Here is a 16506-nt window from a genome sequence, read left to right as displayed (position 1 = left end):
TGGTTAGGTTGTAATCCATCTCAGTGAACCCATTTGTCTCTGCTTTCTCCATGAGGATGACATGAGATGTTGTTAGCTGTCTTTGAGACTGTGTGAGTATGTGTATACTCTAGTCAAACCATTCTTTCTCTGTTTTCTCATCTCAGACATCCGTGTTTGTTCCTGCATCTGAGCTGTCCATCGCTTTGTCGTCTCCTCCTTGAGATACAGCCCAAATGCGGCTGCTGCCACTAGGGATTCTCTGTATCTGCTGCCCACACAAATCTCTCCCTCAGTCTTTGCAAAGCTTAACATTCATTTGTGTGTCGTTTTTGTTCTTTCCCTTTTGTTGCATATGTTCATTTTGTCTGCTCCAACTGTATTGTACTACTTTAATATCTCTCAAACTACCTTATACAATGTCCTGCCAGACCTTGTAGTTAAGAATCCACTAAAAATATGCTTGTTATTGTATTATTTACCTTTGTGTTTTGTCATTATTTTATTTTGTAGTCGAAGATGCCCATGGTGGAATGTTTAAAGGAAATAGCAAACAGACAGTTTGGAGGGGCTACTTGGTATGTTATTTTAAATTTAATTTTATTTTGCAGTAGACAAGTATAAAAGAATGAGTGATAACTTATATAATAACTATATATTGGATATATTCTGAGAGGTTTTTTCAGTGTTTACTTTTTGTCTAAGACCATTTTAGTGTTGATTTAAGTAATCCTGACATTCTTATTTTGAGGCTTGTGCAATACAGTTGATCCTTAGTATTTCTAGCTGTATGTTTTCACCAGCCACATGATGTGGAAAGTGAGTTGTGGTTATTTTCCTCTCTTACTGCAGACAACAGATAAAGAAGTCCCTGGCTTAGTGCTAATACAAGATTTAGCTTTCCTGAGTGGATTTCCACTGACATTCAAGGAAACAAATCAACTAAAAACGAAATTGCCAGAAAATCTTTCTTCTAAAATAAAACTGGTAAGAGTGTAATGACTAGAGCAATTAATAAAACTCATCTCATTTAATATGTGACCCTGTTCTTGTGCCTGTTTTGTTCCAAGTAGAGCTGACAATCATGAGAAACAAAGACAGTCTCCATTCTACCCCAGTATGTTGTCATAAATGCAACTCTGTGTTTAAAGGAGAGCCTCATTTTGAGCAAAACTCTAAGAATCTTACTTGGTTTGCTGGTTTCTCAGATAGAAGTGCAGTATTCATTTGTTTAACAAATGAATTCCTATGTATTAGGTGCTGTTATAACTGCTAGGGATACAGCAGTGGACGTGTAACTTAGAGTATAAGGAAATGAAAGCATGTAAGGAGAGAAGATGGAAGAAAATCATGTATAGTAAGTATACACCTACTCTAGCATATGTATCTATAAAATGTTTTCGTTCATAAAGGGAATACACTTAAACATAACTGCAGATATTTGGAAAGTTTCGTGATGTAAGCTGTCATTCATTAATAGCTAATCGAGATACTAATGTTTGTAGAGTTTACACGTACTAACTCTGTAAGCTTGTCCAGTGGTGCCATTGTTTGGGTTGATCTTGGATTGCAGGCTGGCCTGTGACATGCCTTTTCACTGTACCCTTACTGTTTTCAGAGCCATTTGCTTAATGGATTAAAAGTGCAGCCCATGTAGTTGTACTTTCTACTTGATGTTATGTCAAGATGCCTGTTCTTCCGTCAGAGATATTCAGGTCATAAAACATGAGTATCTTTTCTCTTAGAGTAGAGAGCATTAAGTTAGGCATAAACCAGTTAGGCTCTGTTTCTTGATTCTACAAAGAAATGTTCTTTAAGTTCTGCCACTGGACTTAACTTACTCGAGACCTGACTGGTGTGTTTTGAAGCCCTCTCTGAGGCTTACTTCCTTCCTCTAATGGACAGCATGGAACAGTTTGGAATGTGGAGGATGAAGAAAGGAGGTAGTGGTGGAGCGTTGGTATTTAATTCCTGTCTTGACCATGCCTTTTTATCCCTACCTCTGCCCCAGTTCCCTTTAACTTGTTTGTTTTCCTCTGGAAGTTTGAAATATATTAGCATTGTAATTCAGTGGTGGTATGAGTGACATTTATATACTTTTCTTTTTTTTCATATTTGTAACTTACTTTCATATTTGTAACTTGATAGTGCCCAACTAGGTTAGGGTTGAATTTGTTTTAAATCTGTGTTTATTTTAAAATAGATACCCTACCATTCCTTGCCCTGAGTTGTTTTCCATACTGATTTGAGCAGATAAAATGATAGGTTAGAATTCATTTTAGCCAGTGTTTATTTGGCTTCTTGGCTTCCTACTTGGTAGTTCCAGAATTTTAGACACCTGTGTATCTGCACTTTAGTAGCTGAAATGACAATTCTTGATTCTATTTATATAATTCCAACCATAGTAATTTTTCTAAAGGAAAGAAGGTTCATTTTGCATTCAGGTTTGAATATGCCAGATCTCTTTGCTTGCTGACTGCTTTTGATGTGTCTGCTGGTAGCCGGGTGTGTACCAAAGCAGGCCAACCCCAAGCAGTGTTTGATCTTTGAGTAAAATAATTTTGGGTGACATTGTATGAACTATGGAGGCAGAGGTAGGGTGGGGTAGTTCCTTGAATTAGACAAGGAGCACCAAGCGGCTCTGTGCATGCTAATACCCCTTTCACTTTTTGTCCAGTCCGTTGAGGTTTATATGGATTCGCAGGCTTGTCTTTTTGAGGGCCAGGACCTCCTCAGAGGGTCAAACTAATCATCCATCGCATCCATTGCCATTTGTTTTCATGATTCCATCACCTGTGATTGACTTCAGGGACTAGGGCTTATGATTTTTGGAGACTGGGGAGAAAATGAGAAAGAAGGACAGATAAGTATGTTCGCATTAGAGTCCGTTTTTCAAGTGACCTTCTTTCCTGAGGCTCTACTCCTGGTTTTGTTATCCGTACTGTGAGATAAAATTTCCTACGATTTGGCTTCCCAGTTGATTTAATTAGTGAGTGTTTATGAAACACCTGTGTGCCAGGGGCTGTGCTAGGGATAACTGAGTGAATAAAAGCACTTCTGTTGTGTGGTTTTTTGTGGTTTTTTTTCCCCTGTGTGATCAGTTCCAAGTAGGAGTTTATACAAAGTGCTGTGAGACATTTGGGCCTGACGTCTACTGGGAGCCAAGGAAGGCTTTGCAAAAGAGGACACATTGTCTTTGGGCTTAAGCAGAGCAGCCATTCTCTCAGCAGAAAAGGGAGTGGGAACATACCAAGCAGAGGAACAGCCCCAGCAAAGGGCTGGAGTCTGAACATAAATGGTGTTTCCAGGGAACCAAGGGCACTGAGCCCAGGCTGGGATTTTGCTGGGGATGGGATTGGGAAGGGACATAGATCAAGGTCTTATATGCTGTGTTGAGGATTCTGGACCCTTTCCTGGAAGCCAGGGGAGTTTGGGTGAACCCACTAGAATGTGTGTTACCTGACATATGCCATGGAGGCCTGTTGGTGGACTTAATACCCTAAATTTCTCTGTGAATTTCCTTGGTTGTCCACTGCATTAGGAAATTCCTTTGCTACAGCCCTTAACTCAGCTTTAGATCATGGAGTAAAAGAAATGACGGGTGGTTGGTTTTTCTGTTCTTCCCAGCATTTTATTTTAAAAGGCACAAGGGGGACAGGGTCTCTGGAAGCTTTAGGATATAAGGGAAATTTGAGTGAGCAAAGGGCATCTAAGAGAGATGCAAGTGCTTATGATAGTGAGGAGGTAAAGTCAGGTAAAGAAGGGAGAAGAAAAATCAGGATCACCCCTGCCCCCCTTGATTGTAATTTGGGTGAATTACAGAGCAAGTTCGTTTTCCATACACATTTTGTTTCAGGACATTGATTGCAATCCCCACAATGTAACAGCTCTCTTCTCACTTCCTCCCGGGAGTTACCTTTTCAGGGTCACTTTTTTTGTAAAGCAATCGTTTTGTTAAGTAGTCTAAGGTTACTTTCAGTCAGTTTTGAAGGAGTGTCTTCAAAGAGGCCTTTTAGAATCCTGAATACATTTAGAAGCCTCAGAGTATCAATCAAAATAAGCATCCCATTGTTTCTGTCTGGTTTTTGGTGCCATATGCCTTACATATACTAGTTTTTCCAATTGGAAAGTACCCCAAAGTGGCCACTGATTTGACATACTATTGTTAGTGAGCTCAAACCATAAATGTAGATACAAACAAGACCTGTACCCATAGTTCTTCTCCATGTTCTGCTAGGAAATCCCCTGCTTCCTTGGATTTGGCAGAGTCATTTTAAGACAGTCTTAAGTGCAACAAAATAACTCACAAACTCAAAACTCACAATAAATATTAGATTCAAGCCCAAGACACAATCAGGAACAGAGCTTGAGGATCCAGGAGGGCTTACCGAGATGACCTCCAGATGCTCCACGGAGACAGTGAGCCAAAAGGACTTTTGCAGATACCACTTGAGTGTCTGATGAGAGCTCTGGGGGATGCCAGTCAGCCACTTGGGATCTTACTTCTAGTACCAGGAGTTACCAGAAATGTAAACGCACAGAGAAACACCAGAGATTAGTGTAACAGAACATTTTATTGCATGTATATACAACTCGAATCTGGCAGCCTCAAGTTCAAAGTATCAGGAAGGCACTTTGGAACGGAGATAGTGAAAGCAAGTTATGTAGGCAGATTTTCTTGGTGACATTTGGACATAGCATTGCAGCATTTGTTTGACAAGAATGAAGTGTGTGGATCCTCAAGGTGGTCAGTTGTTAAGAATTTGAGTATTAGGGTTGGGCAGCATAGTCTCCTGGAGGTTGTTGTAAATTCCTTTCATATTGGTTTCTCAGGAGAGAGAATCAAAGCGCATGCAAAGTTTCAGGGTCAGTCACTTGTGAAATCAGATATTAAGGCATGCCATATATCAGAGGACATCTGGATATGTAATCATCATGGAGTTTTACTTTATGGCAGGTTTTTCCTGTTTCTGACCTTGAGTTGACCTCTTTTAGCTAGCCCAGCACAGCCCGTTTATGATTTTAGGTGTCTACAGAGATTTTTCTTTCTTTTGGGAACTTAGAATTTCAAAAATTTAGATAAACTCATAATTTAAATTTAAAGTAAAAAGCTATTTATAGAAGTGGTTCCCCACAAGTACCAGTCTAAGAACTCCAGTTCTGGGCACATACTACACCCATTCTTCCTCACTACCTCTTAGCTCTCTCTCCACAGGCAAAAGCAATTAAGATACCCAGGGTTGGTGGTGGCACCTAGTGTTAGCCGAGGGTACTTCTTCCCCATCTTCATTCATAATTTAGTTGATTACAGTGGCAGAAAAATCTTTCTCAGACATATAAATATTCCTCTAAACATCTTACCGTTCATCTCTCTTTCAGTTACTTACTTTAGGAAAACTTCTTCTGCTCTTTGTTGCATTTATGCAAACCAGCCTTCAGAAGGGCTGCTAGTGTAAGAATAGGTTGAGTCACACCTCTAGTCAGAGAAAACTTATGAAATGACAAGTTATAAAGTGGCAGGTTATGAAATGACCTGCAGAGGCGGTTAAAAAGTGTTATGATTATCTAAATCTTTGATCAAGATTTGAAAGTTCTTTCAGAATTTCTAGAACATCTTAATCTACTTTCCTCTTTGTCACTTAATTGTCTTTTCTTCAACTCTCAGGAGTTCAGAGGTATTGATTTATTTTATTTATACCTTAATGATAGTATTGGGCTAGAATTGTGTTTTGTTTTAAAATGGAAATCCTTACCAATTCAGTCGTCGTTAAATAGTCTTTTATGTAATAGCCCAGGAGCCTGTCAGTAGGAGAGTGTGAAAAGTGGCCCACCAGAGCCTTTGGAGGCCTGGCCCTGCTTTGCTCCTCAGCCAGTCTTTGTCATTTCTTCATTCAAATCTTGGCTGGTGACATCCTCACTTACCATTCTAAACACACTGGGGTGTCTCTCTCTCGCCTTGAACACATAGCACACCACTGCTGAGGTCATGTTCCTCGGTACTAGCATGGCCAGATTCTTACTTCTGGTGCTCAACTCAGCTAACTCATGCTCCAGCAAGTCTTCCTTGACCACCCACTTGGTGAGTGTGCTGCCTGCCTCTGTCTTAGCACCCACCACAGTGTACTGGTAGTTGTGTGATTGCCCACTTACTGGCTGTCATCCATCTCAGTCCCTGTCACAAGCCAGCTCTGTAATATCAAGTGTTCTAGTGCATGAGCACACCAGCTTTAGAGCCATGGAGATCTATCTGGGTTTGACTCTTCAGCTCTGGCCCTTACTCACCACCTTGGGCAGAGTCTGGCACTTAGTATATACTCAGTGCTAGAAATTGAAATGAAAGTGTTACTATATATTATCAGGTGGAAACATAAATGTGTAAAGACAACTCAACTTTGTTGATTTTTGACTGTAATGTGTTGCACTTTTAGCATGTGTGTATATGTGTGTAGCTTCTGTGAAGTTGGTTCTCTTTAATGAACAGTGCCTAAAGAACAAATGCTGTCATATATCAATGTCCTGCAGTAAATGATCTTAGCTGTGAGTTGGAAATCAAAGATTAAGGTCGAGCATGTTACCACATCTCAAAAATACACTAGTCTCAGATCTTTTTCTAGATTTTAAATTTTCTTAAATAATATAAAAAATCCATGAAATTTTTAAATGTCTGAGAAGTTTCAAAGTAGTTTTTCTTTTCATTATTAAGGTAGTTTAGGTAGATGAAATTTGGGTAGTAAAAGTATTATGTCAGTAAACTTAAAATTAAATTTTAGAATATTAAAGTACTATATTATTTATTTCCTAAGATAGGGTTTTTGTTTTTGTTTTTCTTCTTTCTCCTACTCCAGGAAGTCCACAGAGTTGATGTGTGAGCCGCTGTAGAAGGGAGGGAAGGGATATGGGAGGCTGGAGGCAGACAGTGGACTTGATTAGCCCCCGATAGGCTCCTAGTCACCCTGCTTGGCCTGCCTCTCCTCTCCTCACACATGAGGAGGCAGGACGGCAGCAGCATGGAGAGCTGTTGTTAGTGGATGCTTTCAAAGTGAAAGAAAGGAATCAGTCAGGAAGACGGTACACACACACACACACACACGATCTGTGGTGAGAGGAAATACCCTGCATAATAAGGAGAAAAGGTAGAAACGAAACTTAAACTCTAACCTCCAGTTATTTTGGTCTACATAAACTAAGAAAGACTACTTGGAAAATGAGCTACGTGTGGTCGTGCTGCAAATATAAGTCCCTGGACGGTGCAAGGTGTTAATAATTTACAGAGGTGCCTTGGAAGAAAGGCCTAGCGATCTCCTTCTGAAAATTAAAGAACTGAAAACCCCATGGAGCACAGTTCTACTCTGATGCACGTGAGATTGCCATGAGTCAGTGAATCAACTCAACAGCAAATGTGAGAGCTCAGAATGAGCTCGTAATAATTTGTGTTCTGTTTTATAAAGAAAGAAGGCCATGGGCTTTGTTAGAGGAACCAGTGAAGCAGAAAGGTCTTGCTGTCCTAGATTAGTGGTTTTTAACCTTCTCCTTTTTTGAGCTCTGAAAGCCTCTTTTAATTGGAAATTATAAGATGTAATATCTAGAACATAAAACAGGTAAAAAATGGTGAGGAAGCCTAATTGTAAGACTTGTTGATGTTTATGATTCCCCTCAGATTTCTGACTGCTCTGAAGGTTTGCCCAAAAAGGTGGTTTTCCTATGGAAACACTTCACACACCTCATCAAAGACTCTCTTCTGAGGTGCCAGCTGGTCTCCACTATTCCAGTGAAGTTCCACTGCAGGATATTCTTCCCAGTGCCAGTAGATGGCTATTACTCCAGGACAAAGATCACAAGCTGGTGGCCAGACATGTGTTTGAATGCATGGAACTTAAAAATATTTAAGCCAGCATTGCAAAATTGGGAGATTGCATTTAATAGTCTGGGAGTTTGACCTATCGGGAGATCTGGCACCTAGGGCAAGCTTTCTGGTCTGACAGCCCTTGGCAACACAGAGTACTGGCTGCAACCTTCAGATGGCACCTGATGGCACCTGAGGTCTCCTCCGGTTTGCCAACCTGTATCCCCCACTCACCTCATCTCTCTTGAATTTTTTATGCCTGATCTATTTCACTCATTTGTGTAATGTGTCTGGCCTGTTTAGGGTTTAGGTCTTCTTTTTCTGATGATACTGTCGTGCCATTTCAAATATATATATATATATGAATTTATTATATGTAAGGAATGTAATATATTCACATCATTTATATTTATATAGATACTCATTTAAAGATTAAAGATCAAACTGGGGAATTTAAAGTGTTACCTCCTTGAGGTCTTGGGTGGTGCGTGTAGTTTGTACTCAACTACTAACCTGAAAGTTGGTGGTTTGGAGCCACCCAGTGGCGCCATGGAAGAAACGCCTGGCAGTCTGTTTTCATAAAGATGGCTAAGAAAGGAGCTCTGGTGGCGTAGTGCCTAACGCACTTGACTGCTAACCAGAAGTCTGGCGGTTCAAACCCACCAGCCACTCCTCGGAAGGAAGGTTGGGCAATCTACTTGTGTAGTGATGCCTCCTCGGAAACCCAAGGAGGGGTGGCTATGAGTCGGATCCGACTGGACGGCACATAACAAAAACATAGCCAAGCAAACCACGTGGAGCGGTTCTGCTCTGCCACATGGGGGATCACAGTGAGTTGGAATTGACAACAGTGGGTTTGTTTTTTGTTTTTTTCTCTTCCTAGAGGCTCAGGTTTTCACCTTGTAACCCTCTTGTTACTTTGTAGTTGCAGTTGTATTCAGAGGCAAGTGTAGCACTTTTAAAATTAAATAACCCCAAGGGTTTCCAAGAACTGAATAAACAAACCAAGAAGAACATGACAATCGATGGAAAGGAACTGACCATAAGCCCCGCGTATTTATTGTGGGACCTGGGTGCCATCAGCCAGGTAAGGGGTACAGAGATTCTTTTTTTAAAATCCAAATTGAATGTTTAGAATGTTAAAGATTTGTAAGGCATTGGATGATGAGGGGAAGAATATTTGTAGAAAGGTGAGTTGAGTAGAACTCTCCTGATTTTCTAGCTGCTCATATCACAGGTAGTCCCCGGCTCACGATGGGGTTCCATCCCAACTCCGTCGTAGGTCATTACTAACATAAGTAGAATACCTCTTTTTTGTCTTTATTTTTTTAGTTTTTATTATTACTGTGTTTTATTATAAGTGTCTATAAATCCAATCTTTGTCTTTGGGGGTTGGAAACATTATATATACACTTAGAACTAAATTTTAATATTATACGTCACACAGATTACTTTCAATAAGATGCACCAAAAAACAAGGGCAATCCTAAGTGTAGCCCCTTACAACTCGAATATGCTGTAAATCAGGGACCACCTGTAACTGCAGTGATACAGAATTACATTAATCCAAAAATCTTTTCTGTAATATGTTAAAGAAATGCTGTGTTTTTGAGCATTTTTTTTAAAAAAAATATGCTGAGTCCTTTGCATTTTTTGTAATGTATAAAAATAGGACTCAGTCTGTAAAAGTACAAGTTGAAGATTGTGATCAGTATCATTGTTACTGAAACGTACACGTAGGAACTGTTACATGGATGTCTGTTCCTCTGTGGATTTTCTCAGCAGCAAGTCAGACATCTGCCAGGAAGGTCTGAGAAGAGAGAGGGCTGAGGGAAAGAGGCAGAAGAGGAGGTTTGACATAAGGGGTGTGTGACTGATTAATGTCCTGGATGTTTCTCTCAGTCTAAGCAGGATGAAGATGTGTCTGCCAGCCGTTTTGAAGATAATGAAGAGCTGAGATACTCCTTGCGATCTATTGAGAGGCATGCACCGTGGGTTCGGAATATTTTCATTGTCACCAATGGGCAGATCCCATCTTGGCTGAATCTAGATAATCCTCGAGTTACAATAGTAACACATCAGGTATACACCCTTCCACATGTGCAAGGCTGTTTTTCTTGTCTGATCTTCTGTTGCAGTTCAGGGGTATCCATGGTTTCACTTCCTGTCCCCTCCTTGCATCCATTTCTACTTTCTTTAATTCTTCCTTTCTCTTCCCTTCCTTCCTTCCAAAACCAAGCCAAACCAGAACAACCTCTCATTCACCTCTCTCTCTCTCTCTCATTTTTTTTCCCTCTATTAAAAGGACGTTTTTCAAAATTTGAGCCATTTGCCTACCTTTAGTTCACCTGCTATTGAAAGTCACATTCATCGCATTGAAGGGCTGTCACAGAAGTTTATTTACCTAAATGATGATGTCATGTTTGGGAAGGATGTCTGGCCAGATGATTTTTATAGCCACTCCAAAGGTCAAAAGGTGAGTATCTAAGAGGAAGGGATGCCTAGCTTGGAAAGCACTTAGAAGTTATAAAAGGAAAATCAGGAAATCAGTGTCTTATAAATGCTCTAGTCAAATTTGATCAAATAAGTGTTTTTTAGTCCTTAGCTCAGGAGAGTTAATAACTAAGGAGTAAGAAAACTGTGAGGAAGTTTGTGTCCCTGCATTCTCAGACACCCAGAACCCGTTCTTCCCTGACCCTCTAAATTTTCTGCAACACCAGCAGAAGAAACAAAATCACTATGGAACACAAAATCACAGGTAGGAGGTCAGCCAAAATGGCTGAGAGGAGGGTAGCTCAGTTGAGTGTTTAAAGACATGGATGACATTTCATTTTAGGCAGCCAGTCTTCTCTGGTTTTGTTTGAGAGACAGGGTGGAGAAGTGGTTAAGAGCAGAGAGGAGGGGCCAGCTGCTTAAGGCAGATACTAGCTTCACCACTTCCCAGCTCTGGCCAGTGGCTTGGCCTCTGAGTGCCTGCATTTCCTGTCTGCCTAATGGGGAAAGTAAGAAAATTCGCCAGCAGTGTTGGAAGGATTGAGTAATAAGTTAGACGCATCACCATAAGCTTGTAGTTTATGCATCTCTGGAACTATAAATGCTAACAGCACAGAGCTGTTTTTTCCTGTTGTTTATGCCGCCCTGCTCTGCTCATTCTCCCATTCACCTGTGCCATTGCCATCTCTGCTAGGTTGTAGGGCTGCAGGGTGAGCTTGTGGCTTAACAGGAGACAGATACACGACCCGTGACTGTGTACAATGATTTCAGTGCTGACAGGTGTGCTTGGATGCTAGGGAGTGAGACACACAGGAGGTGTGAATCAGGCAGGGTTAGGGAAGAGTTCCCATCTGAATGGAAATCAGTTTTGAAGAACCTGGTGTTAGCTGCCATTGAGTTGACTCAGACTCAGTGATCCTGTGACCACAGAACAGAATGAAACACTCCTGGTCCTGTCCCATCCAGCCATTACTCTGCTTAAGCACTGTGTCCACCATCTCATTGAGAGCTCCTCTCTCTCCCTGGCCCTCTGCTTTACCACGCATGACATCCTTCTCCAGGGTCTGGTCCCTCCTGACAGCATGACCAAAGGACGAGAGACGAAGTCTCACCATTCTCACTTCTGCAGGGCATTCTGGCTGCACTTCGTCCAAGACAGATTTGAACAAACAGACTTTGTACTTATGAAGAAAAGTTAGATGAAGAAAATTAGATGAATTTTAAAAAAAAGCAAGTAGATGGAGCATGCAGAAGCATGGAGGCTTTGGAGGCAGATTTTTTTTTTTTTTTCTAAATTTTAAAAATAGCCATACAGATCACTCATGTTGAAAGCAGTCCAGTTTGCAGTTTGGAATACTGTGGAGCACTGTGTTGATTCACTCCTCGCCTGATCTTCTGCATGGAGATGAGGATAGTGAGAGCTCCTCTGCTGCTTTTGTCTTATATATTTACATACATAAATATCTTTGGGAGTTACTGACGATTGTCACAGAAAAGCAGTGATTTGTGTTATACTTCCCACCTGCTTTGACGTGGTTTCGTAGTCACACTTTTGCTATTAAGTCTGACATTTGAAATCTTGTTTATTTAAAAGTAGATCATAAGGCCATGTTCAGAAACTAATCCACAAATAGAGTGCTTGTCTGCTCTCCTCGAGGTGATCCTTGTTCACCTCTGCCCTGCCCTTGATTCTGCCAAGAGCTCACCTCAACTAAGCAGAGCCTGCCTTTCACATTTCTCTCACGTAGAGGTCCATTTATATGCCCTTTGCTTTGCTGGGATTAACACAGGTAACAGGAAAGAATAGTTTTACACAGAAAGAACTGCCAACATAGCAGGACTTAGAATACTACTGTTGTGGGCAAATTTATAACAAAATATTCCATGTGAATGTAAACAGCCCTTGGAAAACTCCAGCCTTGCCTAGGGGCTCAATTTATTTTTCCCTCCTTAGGTATTTGAGAGTGAAAAGTGTCAGAAATCATTTTTTACCATATGTTTTGTTTTCTCATAGGTTTATTTGACATGGCCTGTGCCAAACTGTGCTGAGGGCTGCCCGGGTTCCTGGATTAAAGACGGCTATTGTGACAAAGCTTGTAATAATTCGGCCTGTGATTGGGATGGTGGTGATTGCTTTGGTAAGACTGTGTCACAGTGTAGTTTGTTCACATTTACCAAATGTTTTCATTCCTGATAATTACTGAACATATATAGTAGACTTGTTAAGCATTCTTCACGTACTGAAACAAATCAGTAGTCCGTGCTCTTTGGAGTTGACGGGTGGCCCAGTTACCCCTCTTGTGCATTGTTGAGGGTGTTTCCCCATGTTGACCCTGCACTTGAAAATGCCTTTTCTTATTTAAAATATGCAGATCAGTAGTACTCCTAATTATGGAAGTTCAAGAGCAAGAATCACTAACTGTGATTCTTGTAGGAGCTACTACTCTTGTAGGAGCTCACTCTGGTGGCTTTCAGCAGCCAATTGCTGTAGGTCAATGAACCACTGAAGGGAGGGAGGCAAGAGAAATAAATGTCCTATCTCCTCAGCATTTCTTCTCCCTTTCTCACATGCTTATATTTGGACTTAATTGATAACAGCTTTTTACGTTTATTTATTGCCTTTAGATTTATAAAGCATTTTCATACACATTAGCCATTATCCATTTGAATTTCGTAGTCACCTAAGAAGGGAAAAGTATGTGCTCAGATATCATCACCTCTGAATTCCATATAAGAAAACAGGCTTGGAAAAGTGTTACTTATTGGGGAAAACAAAGCTTCGATTTGTGTTTCCATTAGACCTGTCAGGTGGCTCCGTGCCATCCAGGGAGCCCATCCCCTAGTAGAACATTACAGTTAGACCACAAAAGGGTGCTTGTTGATCAAGGTTAGCACCTGTATTAGGGCCCGTTTTCAGCAACTTGGCAGTCCCAGTCTCTGGGAGCATCTGCTTTTCCTGTTTTCCCGCTCCTCCAGGCCAGTCTGTGAGCAGACGTGAAGCCTGCCCTCCAGCCTCCACGGCTCCCAAGTGCCATCACCCAGCCATTCCATGCCCTGTCCACTGAAGTGATGCTCCTTTTTCAGTTTATTTTTGTCTTAAACCTACTGCCATCAAGTCAATTCTGATTCATAGCAATCCTTTTTGGGTTTCCAAGGCTGTAAATCTTTACAAAAGTAGATTGCCTCAACTTGCTCCACAGAGCAGCTGGTGGGTTTGAACTGTTGACCTGGTTGGCAGCCGAATGTCTTACCCACTATGCCACCAGAGCTCCTTTTTTTCCTTTTTTAAGATAATTGAAATTTTCTGCTAAGGAATGAGATCAGTCTTTTAAGCTAAAATTCATCCATCAACCCTGAAAACATTATTAAGAAATAATGAACTGCTCCCCCAGCCCCCAGGCAAATCACAGGCATGACAAAACTCATCTTTTTCCTTTTCTCTGCAGGTAACAGCGGAGGCAGTCGCTATGTTGCGGGAGGTGGGGGCACCGGGAGTGTCGGAGTTGGGCAGCCCTGGCAGTTTGGTGGAGGAATAAATAGTATCTCTTATTGTAATCAAGGTTGTGCAAATTCCTGGCTTGCTGATAAGTTCTGCGACCAAGCCTGCAATGTCTTGTCCTGTGGTTTTGATGCTGGCGACTGTGGACAAGGTAAATTTATTAATTTATTAAAAACATAGTAAGAATAAAAGAATAAAAATTTTTTACAAGTAGAGGTCTTTGGGCTGATTGTTATTATTTCATTATTCTGTGTGTACCTGTCTTAGTTTCCTACTGCAGCTATGATAGAAATAGTACAGGGAGGTAGCTTTGAAGAATAGAAACGTGTTTTTTTCCTTTAAGAGGCTAGGAGTCTGAATTCAAGGCACCAGCTCTAAGGGAAGTCCTCTCTCTGTTGGCTCTCAGGGAAGATCCATCTGTAGCCCCTGTGTTCCTCAGTTCCTGGGCGAGCTATTTCCCATCCACATCTCACCCCTATGCGTTTGTGCTTGCTTATTTTTGTGTTTAATCTACTCTTTTTAAAACTCAGAGGTGATGAGGTTTAGGATACACCCTAGACTGATAGAACCTCATTGATAGAGCAAAGAAAATCCCCTTCCCCAAGCAGTATTACATCCACAGGTAGAGGGGTTAGGATTCCAACACGTATTTTCGGGGACACAGTTCAGTTCAATCCATTTCCCAGCCTTACACTCAAACCAGTTGTAAGTTAAAAATAAGAGCACACAGATTCTTAGAGAACAGTAGACTCTGGAGCACTGTATTTTTCTATTACTGCTACAGTCTGATTGTTCTGAACGAGCACATAACCTTGGCTGAAAATACATGGTGAATGTTTGATGTGGAAACAATGAAAGGAGAATAATAATGCATTACAGAAGATGGTTCAAATACTGGCTCTTGTAATGGCTTAGTAATGGGGGCCTTTTGGGCAGGAAACTGTATTTTTTCGAATGGATAAGAAGATGAAAATGATTATTGGAATGTTCTGTCAAGAATTGAGTCCTTTATCCCTGTGTTGTTGTTGTTATGTGCCGTCGAGTCAGCCCTGACTCATAGCGACCCCTCCTTGGGTTTCCGAGGCAGTATCACTACGGAAGTAGGGTTGCCCAACCTTCCTTTATCCGTGTAGTAGGTCAGAATTAGCATCCTATGTTCATGATCCCCTCAGATAGTAGCCCTTGTATTAGAAGTTCTGATTATTTTGACATCAGTTTAAAGTCAGTTTTAGAAAGTGAAACCTAAAGCTCAGATAATTAAAGCATAAGAGGAAATATGCCTGATTTTTAAGAAATCGTGTTTGTATTTTTTTCCTAGATCATTTCCATGAATTGTACAAAGTCACACTTCTTCCAAATCAGACTCACTATGTCCTTCCAAAAGGTGAATGCCTGCCTTATTTCAGCTTTGCAGAAATAGCCAAAAGAGGACTTGAAGGTGCCTATAGTGACAATCCAATCATTCGACATGCTTCAATTGCCAATAAATGGAAAACCATCCACCTGATAATGAACAGTGGAATGAATGCGACCACCATACATTTCAATCTCACATTTCAAAATAAAAATGATGATGAATTCAAAATGCAGATAACAGTAGAGGTTGATACACGAGAGGAACCAAAACTAAATTCTACCACCCAGAAGTCTTACGAGAATTTGGCTAGCCCCATAACACTTCTTCCAGAGGTAGAAATCCCATTTAAAGATGTTCCTGTGGAAAAACGCTTTCCAAAGTTCAAGAGACGTGATGGTAACCTAACAGGGAGATCCCTGGACCAGGTGAAAATTCCCGTGGTCAATATTTCACTTCTTCCAAAAGAAGCCCAGGTAAATCTTGGTGACTTGGATTTGCAGCTGGAACGTGGAGATATCACTCTGAAAGGATACAATCTGTCCAAGTCTGCCTTGTTGCTGTCTTTTCTGATGAACTCACAGGATGCTAAAGTGAAAACAGGTGACACTGTAATAACAGATGAAAGAAATGGCCATTTGGATGTCCCACTGGGAAAACGGGTTCACAAAAACGTCTTGACAAACAGCTTAGAAGCATCTGAAAGATTACTGAGCTCTACCTCTCCAACAGTGACAGTGAAGGTGAATGACCACCCTCAGGGTCAGAATCCATCCCAAGGCTTGGGCACCAAAGCCGGATTTAGATCTGAAGCTGAAAGCCAAAAAGTGGGTGGAGGGGTGTTGAGCGAAAAGCTTTCCTCTCTGATTGTTCCACTGGAAAAACAAGTGACGAAGGAAAAGAAAATCACAGGGAAAGAAGAGAAGGACAGAATGGAGGAACATGCTAAAAATAGCATGGGCATTAATGAAGTATTATTACCTGGACGAAAGCTGCACCATTATGCAGAAAGATACCTGGGCTTTTTGCCATGGGAGAAAAAGAAGTATTTCCAAGATCTTCTTGATGTAAGTTACAACCAGCCTTATATTTCCCATGCTCAGGAAAAACAGATAACCTTGTGATTGATTACAATATAATAATAGCTACCATGTATTTGGGAGTCCCTGTGTGGTATAAATAGTTCACACATTCAACTTCTAACCCAAAGGTTAGATGTTCAAGTCCACCCAGAGGCTCCTCAGAGGAAAAGCTGGTGAGCTCTTCCGACATAGCCACTGAAAAGGCTCGGGAACACATGTCTACTCTGATCCCCATGAGGTTGCTGTGAGTTAGAAC

The 16506-nt window shown here is 41.0% G+C and overlaps 1 protein-coding gene across 1 annotated transcript in view; it reads left to right on the top strand.

Annotated features, from left to right (window-relative positions):
* Positions 1-16506, top strand: part of GNPTAB (N-acetylglucosamine-1-phosphate transferase subunits alpha and beta) — a 112321-nt gene that overhangs the window by 60819 nt on the left and 34996 nt on the right. The window contains exons 6-13 of the mRNA XM_007958305.2: positions 493-557; positions 832-966; positions 8748-8909; positions 9725-9904; positions 10128-10298; positions 12330-12453; positions 13762-13965; positions 15133-16235. Coding sequence (XP_007956496.1) covers positions 493-557; positions 832-966; positions 8748-8909; positions 9725-9904; positions 10128-10298; positions 12330-12453; positions 13762-13965; positions 15133-16235 — 2144 coding nt within the window. The remainder of the gene's footprint in view (positions 1-492; positions 558-831; positions 967-8747; positions 8910-9724; positions 9905-10127; positions 10299-12329; positions 12454-13761; positions 13966-15132; positions 16236-16506) is intronic.

The sequence above is a fragment of the Orycteropus afer genome, unplaced genomic scaffold, assembly GCF_000298275.1.
Source record: "Orycteropus afer afer isolate SDZICR_OR568_19922 unplaced genomic scaffold, OryAfe1.0 scaffold00918, whole genome shotgun sequence".
In the NCBI taxonomy this organism is placed as follows: Eukaryota; Metazoa; Chordata; class Mammalia; order Tubulidentata; family Orycteropodidae; genus Orycteropus; species Orycteropus afer.
Note: the sequence above shows the minus strand (reverse complement) of the source record. Positions and strands in the feature narration are given on the sequence as shown.